The following is a 14,099-nucleotide window of genomic DNA, read 5'->3' as shown; positions in this document are numbered from 1 at the left end:
TTTTTCTATGACGACTTGTAATTTTCAACTGCGGGAGACTGCTTCAAGCAGAAAGTCTCTTGCACGGAGAGTAACACCAGACCTAAGAGACATTCTCCACAAACCAGTCCGCCCCAGGTGTCTATTGTGACCTTTGTCAGAGAGGTGAGTCTTTACAAGCAATTATTCATGTGAGATATCAGCCAAATAAACTTTACATAATGCATGTAATATCACATACCTTTCTTCAAAATTATATGTATTTGGGGGAAACACCTACCATAAGCCACTATCACAACCCCCGCAGGCTCACGTGACCCTGGACCTCAGATAGAAGTTCCACCTCCTCCCCTGAGAGTGGCGTGTACTTACCATACTCCACAGGGACGATCTCCGTCAGGCTGCTGTGATTCACATGGTATTCATAAGTCTTCACATCGTCTCCTTCCTGAACTTCCACCGCGGTCCTGACCTGGTAGGTTCCATCGGGGTTTGGCAGGAGCTCCTTCGACTCCCAGGGCATCTCTACTCCATCCCGGACCCACCTCACCTCGATGTCTCTGGGATAGAATCCATACGCGTAACCCATCAGAAAGGCGCGATCGCTGCTCATCCTTTGTGAAACCCTTGTCTGAGGGGCGACTGAACGAAAACAAAAACAACTAGAGTTGTACAATTCCAAAAACTGTTAAAACAAATAAAAGAAGAACTTCCAAATCTGCAGTGACATTTAAAATGCAATTTACGAAAGGACACAATGAGGTGGTGTTTAAGCAGTTGACAATTCTATCATTTTCTATTTGGGGTTTTTGGTGAGATGGGATCGAAGAGGCCTGCTGCTGAACCGGCTGCTCTGAGCTTTGAGGCATAAAATGCTTTCCTGTGAAGAGTCTGTTTTGTCTGAATTGGCCAAGAATACAGATATTTGACTGGTGCAAGCTCTGGCAAATTCCCACTGACAGGAGAGGCCCGATAGAGCTTGTCAGGCAGGATAATGCCAGTATAAAGATGCAGCACAACAATCTACATAATCTACCAGGGAAATGTATGTAATCTGGAAAGGATGGGGTACGATGCTGCTGCGATCAATGTGAACAGAGCTGTTTGGGTTTAGTATTTAGCTGAGGCAACTCCAGCTGCCTCTTGTACGGCCAGTTACGAAAATAATACATTAATAAACGCGGCACGGTCATACAGGATCTGGTATTCTACTGTTGAACCTGCTTATATCACATCGCATAAGGTCACTTACTCCATACCCCAGACAGACAAGACATCAGAGAGAGAGTGAGAAACCGAGTGAGAGCTGAGGCGCAGAGATGCAGAGACAGAAGTTCAGAGAGTGAGCAGGGCCTCAGAGACAGACACACAATGGGACACAGTGAGGCTCAGAGAGGGAAACTAAGAAACAATAAGAGGCCAGGGCTCAGAGTCAGAGAGGACGCCTCAGAGATAGAGAGGGACAGACATGGACAGAGTGAGGAAGTTCGAGGCGAAGCCTCAGTGTCAGACAAGGAGAAGCAGAGACTCACTGGAAGTGGGAGGTTCATAGACAGTTGGACTAAGAGAACCCGCCGCCGATGCCCCCCTGGTCCCCCGAGCGGCCCAGCCACAGCAGAGCCGCCCGCTCGCCAGTTCCCGCCGCTGCTCGCCACAGGCCCCGCCCACCACCGGCCCATTGGCCGAGCCGCTCCCGCCGCCCAGCTGACCCGCCCTCACGTCCCCCTTCTTAAGGGGACAGCAAGGAGTGCTCGGGAGTGACCGCTGCGCCTCTCACCAGGCCGGGTCACCCCCTTGCTCCTCCTGCCGCCTCCTGCTCCTGCCAGCCAGCCTTGCTCCTGCCAGCCAGCCTTGCCGCATTTTTTCTGCCGCCGACGCCCTCCTGGTCCCCCGAGCGGCCCAGCCACAGCAGAGCCGCCCGCTCGCCAGTTCCCGCCGCTGCTCGCCACAGGCCCCGCCCACCACCGGCCCATTGGCCGAGCCGCTCCCGCCACCCAGCTGACCCGCCCTCACGTCCCCCTTCTTATGACGCCCCCAGAGCGACCGCGCAGCGGGAGCACCGATTGAGCGCCGAAGGTGCGCCAAAGGTAAGCCCGTCTGCGCCCGTCCGCTCCTGGACCGCGCCCAGTGCCAGGACCCCTGGCTCCCGCAGACCCCAGCCCACCCGCCGGACGTACGACGCCGCCACCCTCAACGCACTCAACACCGGCCGAATCCCGGGATGCTACCGAGCCACCCCGAGACGCACCCACGGACCCTTCTGCTGCAACTCCTGCAAGTTCTCCTGCATCCGGACCTGCACTACTCCAGCACCGACCAAGACCAAGCCGAGCAACAGCAGCAGCCACCTGAAATGCATCCTGCTCAATACCCGCTCCGTCCACAGACACGCCGTCGAGCTCTGGAACCTGCTCGACACAACTTCACCAGACGTCGCCTTCCTCACGGAAACCTGGATGAACGCCTCTTCAGCGCCCGACATCGCCATCGCCATCCAAGACGGCTACAAGATCACCCGAAGGGACCGCATCAACCAGACCGGAGGAGGCATCGCCATCATCCACAGGAACACCATCCGCATCACGACCAACACCGACGACACCCTCGCACCCGCAGAACACCTGCACTTCCAGGTCCACGTCAACCCCAAGACCACCCTCAGAGGCACCCTCATCTACAGACCCCCGGGACCACGCACACAATTCAGCGAAGACATCGCCGACTTCATCAGCCCGCACGCCCTCCTCTCCGCTGACTACATCCTCCTCGGGGACCTCAACTTCCACCTGGAGAACAACAACCACCACCCTGCTGGACAACCTCGGTCTCAAGCAGCTGGTGACCGCCCCCACCCACTACACCGGACACACACTCGACCCCGTGTTCTCATCCTGCAAGGACATCGCCTTCAGCCACGCCACCGGACTCCACTGGACGGACCACAGCTGCGTCCACTTCAGCTTCAGTAGGACCACGATCCACCACCACCAGCAACAGGTTGCACGCAGAAGCTGGAACAAGATCACAGCCGACCAGCTCGCGACCTCCCTGAGCATGAACCCTCCCACCAGCGCAACGAACCCAAGCCAGGCGGCCACCAACCTCGCGAAGTGGATCAGCAACTGCGCAGACGACCTCGCCCCTCTGAAGACCCCGCCTAGCAGACCCGGTAGCAAGAAAGCCCCATGGTTCACCGACGACGAACTCAAGAGCTCCAAGAAGAACTGCCGAGCCCTCGAGAGAGAGGATCTGGCGCAGAGACCCAACACCGGACAACATGACTGCCCTCAAGCTCGCCACCCGAAAACACCACCAACTCATCCACGCCACCAAGAAAACCGCATTCAAGGAACGACTGGACAACAACGCACACAACAGCAAGGAACTCTTCAACATCGTTAAAAAGCTCTCCAACCCCAACGCCGGAAACAACGACATCACCCCTTCGCAAGACCTCTGCAACTCCCTCGCCTCCTACTTCCACAACAAGATCGCGGACATACACAACAGCTTCAGCACTCAACCGACGCTCGCCACGACCAAACCACCGCCCCCCACAACCACCCTCCGCGCCTGGACCCCGATCAGCACAGAAGACACCGTCCGCACGATGAACTCCATCCACTCCGGATCTCCTACTGACCCCTGCCCTCACCACGTCTTCAACAAGGCCGACGCTGTCATCGCACCCCACCTGCGGGACATCATCAACACCTCATTCGACACCGCTACCTTCCCGGAGAGCTGGAAGCACGCCGAACTCAGCGCTCTACTAAAGAAGCCATCAGCCGACCCCACCGACCTCAAGAACTACCGCCCCATCTCGCTGCTCCCGTTTCCTGCAAAAGTCATCGAGAAGACCGTCAACAAGCAGCTGGCCGCCTTCCTCGAGACGAACGGATCCCTCGACCTCTCGCAGTCTGGCTTCCGGGCCAACCACAGCACCGAGACCGCCCTGATCGCAGCCACCGATGACATCCGAGCACTGCTTGACAACGGAGAAACAGCAGCCCTCATACTCCTAGACCTCTCCGCGGCCTTCGACACTGTCTGCCACCGAACACTAGTGCAGCGACTCAGCAACGTCGGAATTCAGGAGAAGGCGCTGGAGTGGATCATCTCCTTCCTCGCCGGAAGGACACAGAGAGTCCGCCTCCCCCCGTTCAGATCTGAAGCCACCGAAGTCATCTGCGGCGTCCCTCAAGGCTCCTAGCTCAGTCCAACCCTCTTCAACGTCTACATGAGCCCCCTCGCAGACATCGCACGCCAGCACAACCTCAACATCATCTCCTACGCCGACGACACCCAGCTGATTCGCTCCCTCACCAACGACCCCGCCACCGCCAGAGCCAACCTTCACGAAGGGATGAAAGAGGTAGCCGAATGGATGAAGAACAGCCGCCTGAAGCTGAACTCGGACAAGACGGAAGTCCTCATCCTGGGATCCTCACCCTCCGCCTGGGACGACTCCTGGTGGCCCCCCGCCCTAGGCAGCGCACCCAAACCAACAGACCACGCACGCAACCTGGGCTTCATCCTGGACTCCTCCCTCTCCATGACCAGACAAGTCAATGCTGTCTCCTCGTCGTGCTTCAACATCCTGCGCATGCTACGGAAGATCTTCCGGTGGATCCCCACCGAGACCAGGAAGACGGTCACCCAGGCCCTCGTCACCAGCCGTCTGGACTACGGCAACTCCCTCTACGCCGGTACCACCGCCAAACTCCAGAAGAGACTCCAGCGGATCCAGAACGCCTCAGCACGACTCATCCTGGACATCCCCCGTCGCAGCCACATCTCCGGACACCTGAGAGACCTGCACTGGCTCCCGGTCAACAAGAGAATCACCTTCCGACTCCTCACCCACGCACACAAAGCCTTACACAACCTGGGCCCAGGATACCTCAACAGCCGCCTCAACTTCTACGCTCCCAAACGCCAGCTTCGATCAACCAGCCACGCCCTCGCCGCCGTCCCCCGCATCCAAAGAGCCACCACAGGGTTTATATATATTGCGGGTTTATATAGCGCTAGGAATCGACTCCCGGAAGAGTATCTCCACGCTTCGACCGCTGGGGAACCCGTCCTGGCTCACCCTGAGAGATGGTCCCTGAGGGTATCTCTAAGGTGCGACCAAGCATCCCCGGCGGTCTGGGGGGGCCGTTGTGAAGATGAGGCAAGCTTATGCCCAGAGTTGCCGAGTGTGTTCTCTGACTAGAGTAGGCACCGAGGCGAGAATTATCGAGTCCGCTGACCCTGGTCCACGACCCTGCCGCATCGGGAATCGAACCCTGGTCCCGGGCTGTCCTCTGCTTACGGGTCTGCCGCCTCTAACCAGTGAGCCACACTTCTCCACAGGGGGACGGTCCTTCTCCTACCTCGCCGCCAAGACATGGAACTCCCTCCCGACCCACCTCCGCCTGACCCAGGACCACCTCGCCTTCAGGAAGCAACTCAAGACCTGGTTGTTCGAGCAGTAGCGGACCCCCCCCCCAGCGCCTTGAGACCCTCTGGGTGAGTAGTGCGCTATATAAATGCATTGATTGATTGATTGATTGATTGAGACAGAGAAGAGGGCAAAGAGAAATTTTGAGAGGCATAGAGACAGAGAAGGTCAGAGAGACAAAAACAAGACAGAGAGAGGCTGAAGTTCAGAGACAGGCAGCAGCATAGATGAAGTGGGAGGTGCTGAGTCACTAAGAGACCAATAAGGAACTCCAAGAGAGCGGGGATGGGGAACATCCTTTACAACGCGGATGTTACACCGCAGTTCCCTTACGACGCAACTTTTACAACGCAAGTTGTAACAACGAATTGCGCTGGGGGTTCTCCAGGATAGTAAATAGTTTAATTTACTATCCAACTCCTTCCCTACTATCCACGGGGACTGGAGTTGGAATAGTAAATTAAACTATTCACTATCCAGCACCCAACAACGCAAGTCGTGGTAACGAATTGCGTTGTAAAACATGCGTCGTAAAGTACTGCGATGTAAAACATGTAACGACATGTAACGACATACATCCGCGGGGACAGACAGATCTTGTGAAAGGCTCAGAGACTGAGATGGCCACAGAGACAAGGAGAGAGAGGGAGTTTCATAGACTGAGCAGGAGATGCTGAGACAGTGTAGGAGAGTAGGGTCTGCTATCCTATGGTCACCCCAAATTTTTGCTTTTTGCTTCACTGGTTTTCGACTACTGAGGCTGTGGGCCTGCTGATCAGACCCCCAGCCTGCTGTTCTCTCACTAAATTACTGACACATGTGCTATAGGCACATAACCCAATTGGAAATGGACTCCTTGTCAGCCCCTGTATAATGCACTATAGGTGCCCAGGGCATAGGGGCCACCAAGGCCTACCAGGGGCTGCAGCATATCTTTTGCCACCCCTGGCTGGTTCTTAAATTGACACAACTGGCTGATCACTCAGCTGGGGTAAGGTGGTGTAAACACCCCTTGCTTAGATATAGTATATCTATATCTAAACCTATATCTGGACACATGTAAACCTGTGAGCCACTCCTATGGAAGGCCTCATCAATCCTGGAGGCAGAGTGCGTGGTTTTATGTGAGATGGAGCTCTAGCATGAGCTGAGCCTGTCTGCAGCTGTCGGGAACAACTCCCTAAGCTGTTTCAGAATAATGCCATACCATATACTCTTAAGTGCCTTATAATCCTCGCGGTTAAATAGCAACTTTGGTTTGGCTTTATCAAAACATGTCGTGTAAGGTGTCATACGATTTGGAATACTATCCCCTCGCCAGTTCTGGCGACGGGGATAGCATTCCACCCCTCTAGAGGGGTAGGAAATGTTACTTTGCTTAAATGCGGTTAATTTCTCCAAAGACCTTAGATCCACAAAATGGATGCCTCTGCCACAGACAAATGTCTGGACCCCTGCAGCTGACCGAAACTCGGCCAAATGGGTCCTGGACAAAGGGTTTCCTGTCACAGGAGGGTGTCACCGCCCTCCAGACAGGAGATAGTGGATTGTAGCAGGGAGGTTTGAAAGAAACCAGACACTGCTTGGGGCGCACAAGGCTGCCCCTTGCATAATCCGGCCAAACCGGTTCTGGGGCACTCCAGCCCTCGTGCCAGGGCGGCCTGGATCAAAGGAAGGGGGTGTATCCACCCACTTCCTGGGTCCCACCCATAGGGGGGGACCTAGCAGGTAATCACGCCCCCCAGATTCGAATAAGAGTGGTAGCAGTGCCAATGCACATCAGATTTCCTGGAAGAAACATTAGAAACGAAACTCTGGACCCTTCGACCTCCATCTCAACGTGGAAGCCCGAAGAATCTCCCTTGTGGTCAAGGAGTGACCACCCTGCAGCAGCAGGCACCATCCAGCCCTCGACGTCTACTTAGTTGCAGTTCCCGCCGGAACTCGAGCGACTGAGATCGACGAGATCAAGCCTGCCTGCCTTCCAACAGCCCGATCCACAGTCCCTGCAAAGCTGAGACCCGTGGAGGCGACCGGAAGCGTGGGGCACGCCATCTTGAATTGACCACGAGACGCTGACCGTGCAGCACACGAGTGACCCTCGAAGCTGTGCACCGGGGTTTGAGAAGCCCCCACCCTGAGCTACTCCTGAGCCGAAGTTCAGCCCTCCACACTCGACGAGTGCTGCGTGGGGCCCTTCTGCTCCATTTGGCTCAACGCGTTGGCCCGGTCACTTGCCAGCTGGCTAGTGGTCCCTGTGCCGACGAAACTACGAAGAAGACTCGTGAATCTGGTTGCTCCAGATCCACACCAGCTCCCCTGAAAAGGAGCCCCGACTCTGACCTTCCTGGTCCGAGTGAGAAGCAATCTTCCGATCCCGCGTGGATTGCTCTTGCCAAGTGTTGTTTGCTCCAAACTTGAAGCCGACAGCGCCGACGGTGAGAGCCTGCGTGGGACAGATCGTGACCTGCTCCTGGACGTCGCAGATGCCCCAGAGCCCACGTGACAGCGGAGAGAAGCTCCTCGACGACCACCTGATTGCGCCCGACATTGCCTGGTTCCGTCCTGGTTCCACCCTGGTCACTGCTGAGTGACCCAGACTCTGTCCCCTCTGCTTTCAGGTACCCTTCGACTTGAGTCCACCCTTGGACTCCACCGGACACTTCATCTTTAACCCGCCTGCAGCCCTTTCAGCTTCAAGCACCAAGAGCCTGCGTGTCAAAACCCGACGCATCTTCGACCCTGTGCACCCACTTCCTGTGGGTGAGGTAACTTTGCTCCGCCGGTGTTCCCACACTGGTGCACACCTCTAGGGTCTGTGTGTTAAGTTTTGTTCCTCTAGGTTCAGCGGAAGTGTCCTTAAACTTTAACTTTACAACGTTTACGCACCATTGGTTAACATTGGTGCATGCGTGCGCTTTCCGCACATCTCCCGAATCCCGAGGGCCATTCCCGACTTCAGCATTGCTTGTCCTGACTGCTCCCAGCGATTCCCTAGGCCCTAGGCCTAACCACTGCTCGAGTGGCATCTCTTATACCACTTGTTTAGTATATGGTTTGAGTGGCCCCCTGCCCTCATCCATAATTGTGCAACTTTGTATGTTTAAACAGTGCTTTTGATTTAACGCTTGTGCCCCTTTATTCATAAAGAATACTCGGTAGCCACTCTCTTAAGTAGTGGCTGTAGGACGTCCAACTCCTGACCATGTCTTTTGAATGAGTACTTCTGCTGCTTTTTTTGTATGTACTTATGTAGGCCTCCAAAAACAAGGTCTTCTACCCCCGGTGCACTTGTTTTTGCTTTGTCCTTGCCTGTTTCTCTGACACATGATGAAATTAATATGTTTTGCTATCTTGTTTGTGTTTTGTTCTTATGTGAAGTTAGCATTTGCGGCACCATTTTATGTTTATCCGCCATTTTGAATTAGGTTGTCAGCTGCGTATTCCCTCAAGAAGCGGGCTGTGGAAGGAAAATGCTACTTACCCAGTATGCATCTGTTCTTGGCATGAAGAGCTGGAGAATCTCATGCTTATGCATAGTTCGCCATCTAGTGTTGGGTCCGGATGTTTGCACTTGGTTTTTCTTCCCAGTCACGAGGTAGGTGACTCCTTCCTTTCGGTGATAGTGCGCATGGTCATCGACTCCATCTTCAGATTGTTTTCCCGCAGGGGGTGAGAGAATGGAGTAGTAGTAGCGAATAGAGATGGCCATGTGTAAGTATAAATAATACCAAGCGAACTACAGAAGCTACAGGTACCCGAGGAGGTGGGTGGGCGCATGAGATTCTACAGCTCTACATGCCAAGAACAGATGCATACTGGGTAAGTAGCATTTTCCGTTCAAGGCATGTGAGCTGTAGATCACATGCTTATGCATAGACGATATAGCAGTCTCCCCTAAGCGGTGGCTATCCTGTAACTGATGAAGTTGTCTGAAATAGCATTTTAAGTACTGCTTGGCCCACATTAGTCTGTTGTCTGGCTAAAACATCTACACAATAGTGTTTGGTGAATGTGTGTGGTGTGGACCATGTTGCAGCTTTGCAAATGTCAGTGATAGGGATGTTGCCTAAGAAAGCCATATAGCTCCGAGATTAAAAGTGGAATGTGCTCTAGGCGGTACCGTTAGAGTCATTTTGGCTTTTGCACAGCAAATCTGAATACATTCAACAATCCACCTAACAATACCTGATTTGGATATAGGATTGCCCTTGTGAGGTGGTGTAAAAGCAACAAAAAGTTTTTTGGTCTTAAAAATACATTTGGTTCTTTCAATATAATGCGAGAGTGCTCTTCTAACATCTAAGGTGTGTAAAGCTCTTTCTCCACAGTCAGGTTGAAGGAAGAAAACAGGCAATTCAACCAACTGATTAATGTGAAATGCAGATACTACCTTAGGTAGGAATTTGGGATTGGTATGAAGAACTACTTTATCTTTGTGTAGCTGGAAAAAGGGTTCTTTTATTGTTAGTGCCTGAAATTCACCCACTCTCCTTAATGAAGTGATTGCAATGAGGAAAGCTGTTTTCCAAGTAAGGAACAGAAGCTCACATCTGTGCATGGGTTCAAAAGGCGGGCCCGTCAGCCTTGTGAGGACTATATTAAGATTCCACACTGGAGCAGGTGGAAGTCTTGGTGGTATAACTCTATTTAGTCTTCCGATAAATGTTTTGATTACAGGCACTCTAATAGCGATAAATGTTGCCTATTTTGAACATAGGCTGCAATTGCAGCGAGATGCAGTCTGATGGATGTACAGGCCAATGACGACTGCTGTAAATGTAACAGGTAGCAGATAATATTTTGGTACTGAGACCTGTAAGAATTTTGGCAGCCTGCTCAACAACCCCAAAAGAAAATCGTTTTATGATCTCCACTGATGACGGATAAAATCCAGAAACACGTGTCTAGAGACAACAGCACTAATATGCACCAACTTTGGTGGAACACTCCTGAAAAATGCTCACATATCTTACTCCTTCCACATATTTTAAAATATGCTGGTACTACCTGACAGTAATAACGTTTATCACACACCCTAACTCTCTTTCCACATTATGTGTGCATACTGCATTTGCTAGAGTATTTCATCCCACGTTCTGAATAACGTACATCGGGGCATATGGTTGTAGGTGCAGCAAAAGCATTCTTGAACATTACCTCTAACATGTACTGCTTTGTGAATGTTAACCACATCTTCTTCGTATGTTCATGGCCAATTGACTGTCATTTCCCTGGGTAGGCTAAACTTTTCAGTGAAACTGGTGTGCAGAGTCTACCTATACATTGAGTGTATTACCCACACATCTCACCCACTTGCACTCATAGATGGTCCTTATTTTGTGAGTTATACCTAACTTACACAGGCATACATTATAGGGGTTTTTGTTGCATAGCTGTTTTTGACCACCAAACTATGCCAGTTTTGTCCTCACAGTGTCAATGTGATGTGCACTTGGACCATGCTCGCCATAGAAAAAGTGGGAGACAGGAGGTAGTGTTTATCACTAGATCTTGTGTATATGTAAGAAATCGCTGCCTTTATTTACATTTTTTGATAGAAAACGACCTGCAGAGGTCAGTAAAATACCAGAATATCTTTAGCATACTCTGGATTCCAGTCCATAGAAATTGTCTTCCACGAGCACCCGTAGAGAATAATATTTTTTTTTAATCTTGTATTTTCAGTGATATGACCACCGAAGGCCCTGCTTTTATATTAAAAACAGATCTTTGGACTATACCATTTCCAGCTGTAAGGCAATATTTCTCTCCATGTGTTCCCATACCTGGCGTGTCACGCAGTTTGGTGCTTACTTTCCCTCCATGTTAAAGAGCAGTAGATATTTCAGCGCCCAGACTAATGTGCTGCATAGCTAAATACATATAAGGTCCCAAAGGCAAGACCGATTGCATTGCAAATGCTCGTTTGATCTCTACTTATGATGGATAAAATCCAGAAACACATGTGTCTTGAGATGACTGCACTAATCTGCACCAACTTTGGTGGAACACTCCTGCAAAATACCAAGTAAGCGTGCACTGCAAACAGCATTTACCATAATACTAAGGGGTGAACTGTGCTGGGAGGTCAGCAGTGTGCTCCCACCCCTTCCAGCAGAAAATGTTTTGTATGGAAGCATCCAGAGGGCTGATGTTATTGTTATTACAATAGATAACAAATCGCATCCATATGGCTGCATAGCAGGCTCTTGTGGTAGGCTTTCTAGTTTCCTTAAAGATGTACATACTGTCTGGTGGAAGGTTCAGATAACCAAACTCTGACTTCAGGAGCCAGATCGCGAGGTTCAATTATTTGGGATCTGGCCGTTTGATTTCTCCATGGCTCTGTGTGAGGAGACTAGGAGTTATATGTATTTTTTTATGCAGTACCAGAGAGAGTTACAACAGGGTTGTGAACCAGGATTGACGTGCCCATGTTGGAGCTACCTGTATTAGTGTGAGGGATGTTTGCCTGAGTTTCCGAACCACTGATGGAATGAGTGGGAGAGGCAGAAAAGCTAAGCAAATATCCCTGAACAGTTCATCCATAGAGCATTGCCTTTGGATAATGGGTGTGGATACCTGGAGGCGAGGCTTTGGCATTTTGCGTTTCGGGGTGTTGCAAACAGATCTATCTGAGGGACTCCCCAAGCTTGGAAGTATGGGTGGAGAACTTGAGGGTGAAGTTCCCATTCATGTATTCGATGCCTCTGCCTGCTGAGGAGATCCGCAATCTGATTGTTGACTCCTGGGAGATGTTCCGCTAGGAGATGGAGATTGTGGTGAATAGCCGACCTCCAGATGTCTTGTGCTAGGCGTGGCAGTTGGAGAGAGTGTGTCCCCTGTTTCTGAATGTAATACATGGCTGTCATGTTGTCGATTTGGACCAAGACAGCTTTGCCAGACAGGTGATCTTGAAAGGCTTTGAGAGCTAGAAAGATTGCCATGAGTTCTAAATGATTGACGTGGAGCAACTGTTGGTGGCGGCTCCACAACTCCTGCACTGTGTGTTCTTGAAGATGAGCGATGAGTAAGGCCGCTTACCAACACTAGATCGGTTAATAGACCGTGTGACTGGTTCCACTGATTGTGTAAGCATTTCTGAAGTGGACGCATGTGCAGTCTGGCGTGAGGAACGATCATGATGCAAGATGCCATCATTCCCAACAGTTGCATAAACACTCGAGCTGGAAGTGAGTGTCTGTCTTGAAATTTGAGAATTAGCGCTTGAATGTTTCGAATTCTGGTTACGTTGGGAAATGTTAGAGCCCTTTGAGTTTTCAGAGTGGCTCCTGGGTAGTCCTGGATTTTGTTTGGCTGAAGATGTGATTTAAACACATTGACTGTAAACCCTAGGTGGTGAAGTAACTGAATAGTTACGGAAGTATGGTTGTGGGATTGTTGGTACGTGCCGGCTTTGATGAGCCAGTCGGCCAGATAGGGGAAGATATGCATGCTTTGTCTTCTTAGATGCGCAGCTACTACCGCCAGACACTTTGTGAAGACTCTGGGGGCAGTGGTGACTCCAAATGGGAGAACTTTGAATTGGCAGTGTTGACCTTCTACCACAAACCTGATAAATTTGCTGTGAGCCAGATGGATTGGAATATGAAAGTAGGCGTCTTAAGTCTAGAGTAGACAGAAAGTCTTTTTTTTTTTGGCAGAGTTTTATATAGCGCGAACTTGACCCGAATCGGGTATCAGAGCGCTTTACATAGCACCAGTTACGTTACATGAGGACACATTCATTTTTTTTGTTAGGCACTGGGAGATTAAGTGATTTGCCCAGAATCACAGGATGTTTGGCGTCGTTAACGAGACTTGAACCCAGATTCCCAGGTCCGAGGGTGAGCACCCTAGCCGTTAGGCCAACTCCTCTCTTTTGCAAAAGAGATAGTACCTGTTGAAGTATTACCATGTGGAAATGGTCTGACTGTATGTAAAGATTTAGTCCTCAGAGATCCAATATTGGTCTGAGAGAGCCGTCCTTTTTGGGACTTAGGAAGTAAAAGGTGTAGACGACCGACCCTTGATGTTGTGGTGGTAAGGGCTCTATAGCTTGTTGGAGTAGTTGGGATTGTACCTCTTGTTTGAGAAGGTGTAGGTGATTCGGTGAAAGTTTGTGCGACTTTAGGAGAATGTTTGGAGGAGTGTTGATGAACTCCAGGCAGTAACCAGAATGCTTAATTTGAAGAACCCACTTGTCTGTGTTATTGACTGCCACTTTGATAGAAATTGTGACAGTCTTCCTCTCACAGGTGTTAAGTGGCCAGGGGGAACTATGGATAAGTCACTGCCTTGCATTGGAGGGGGAGGTACGTGTTTTGGAACCTCTAACCCTGCCCTGGCCGTTGTTTCGTCTTTAACCACCTCTGAAGTAAATTTTAGAACCTGAGGGTTAGTTATTACCCTTATAGGTGGATGCAGTGTCTGAGGGAGTGGTTTTGGACCCAGCTCTATAAAAAGGAGCACTGAAAGGAACCACGCCTTTGTGGAGACTGAAGGGCTCCCATTGATTTAGCCGCTTCGGTATCTTTCTTCATCTTCTCAAGCGAAGAATCCACCACCGGCCCAAACAGGTGTTCCTTATTGAATGGTGTGTTCAATATTGAGGTCTGGACCTCCGGTTTGTATCCTGATATGCGTAGACAGGCATGCCTTCTTAAAAGTA

General features: G+C 51.0%; 1 protein-coding gene across 1 annotated transcript in view; it reads right to left on the bottom strand.

The window, feature by feature from the left end:
* Window positions 1–271: 271 nt before the first annotated feature.
* Window positions 272–14,099, bottom strand: part of LOC144752378 (H-2 class I histocompatibility antigen, Q7 alpha chain) — a 106,416-nt gene continuing 92,588 nt past the window's right edge. The window contains exon 6 of the mRNA XM_078640314.1: window positions 272–621. Coding sequence (XP_078496440.1) covers window positions 272–621 — 350 coding nt within the window. The remainder of the gene's footprint in view (window positions 622–14,099) is intronic.

Source organism: Lissotriton helveticus, chromosome 5_1, assembly GCF_964261635.1.
Source record: "Lissotriton helveticus chromosome 5_1, aLisHel1.1, whole genome shotgun sequence".
Classification (NCBI taxonomy): Eukaryota; Metazoa; Chordata; class Amphibia; order Caudata; family Salamandridae; genus Lissotriton; species Lissotriton helveticus.
Note: the sequence above shows the minus strand (reverse complement) of the source record. Positions and strands in the feature narration are given on the sequence as shown.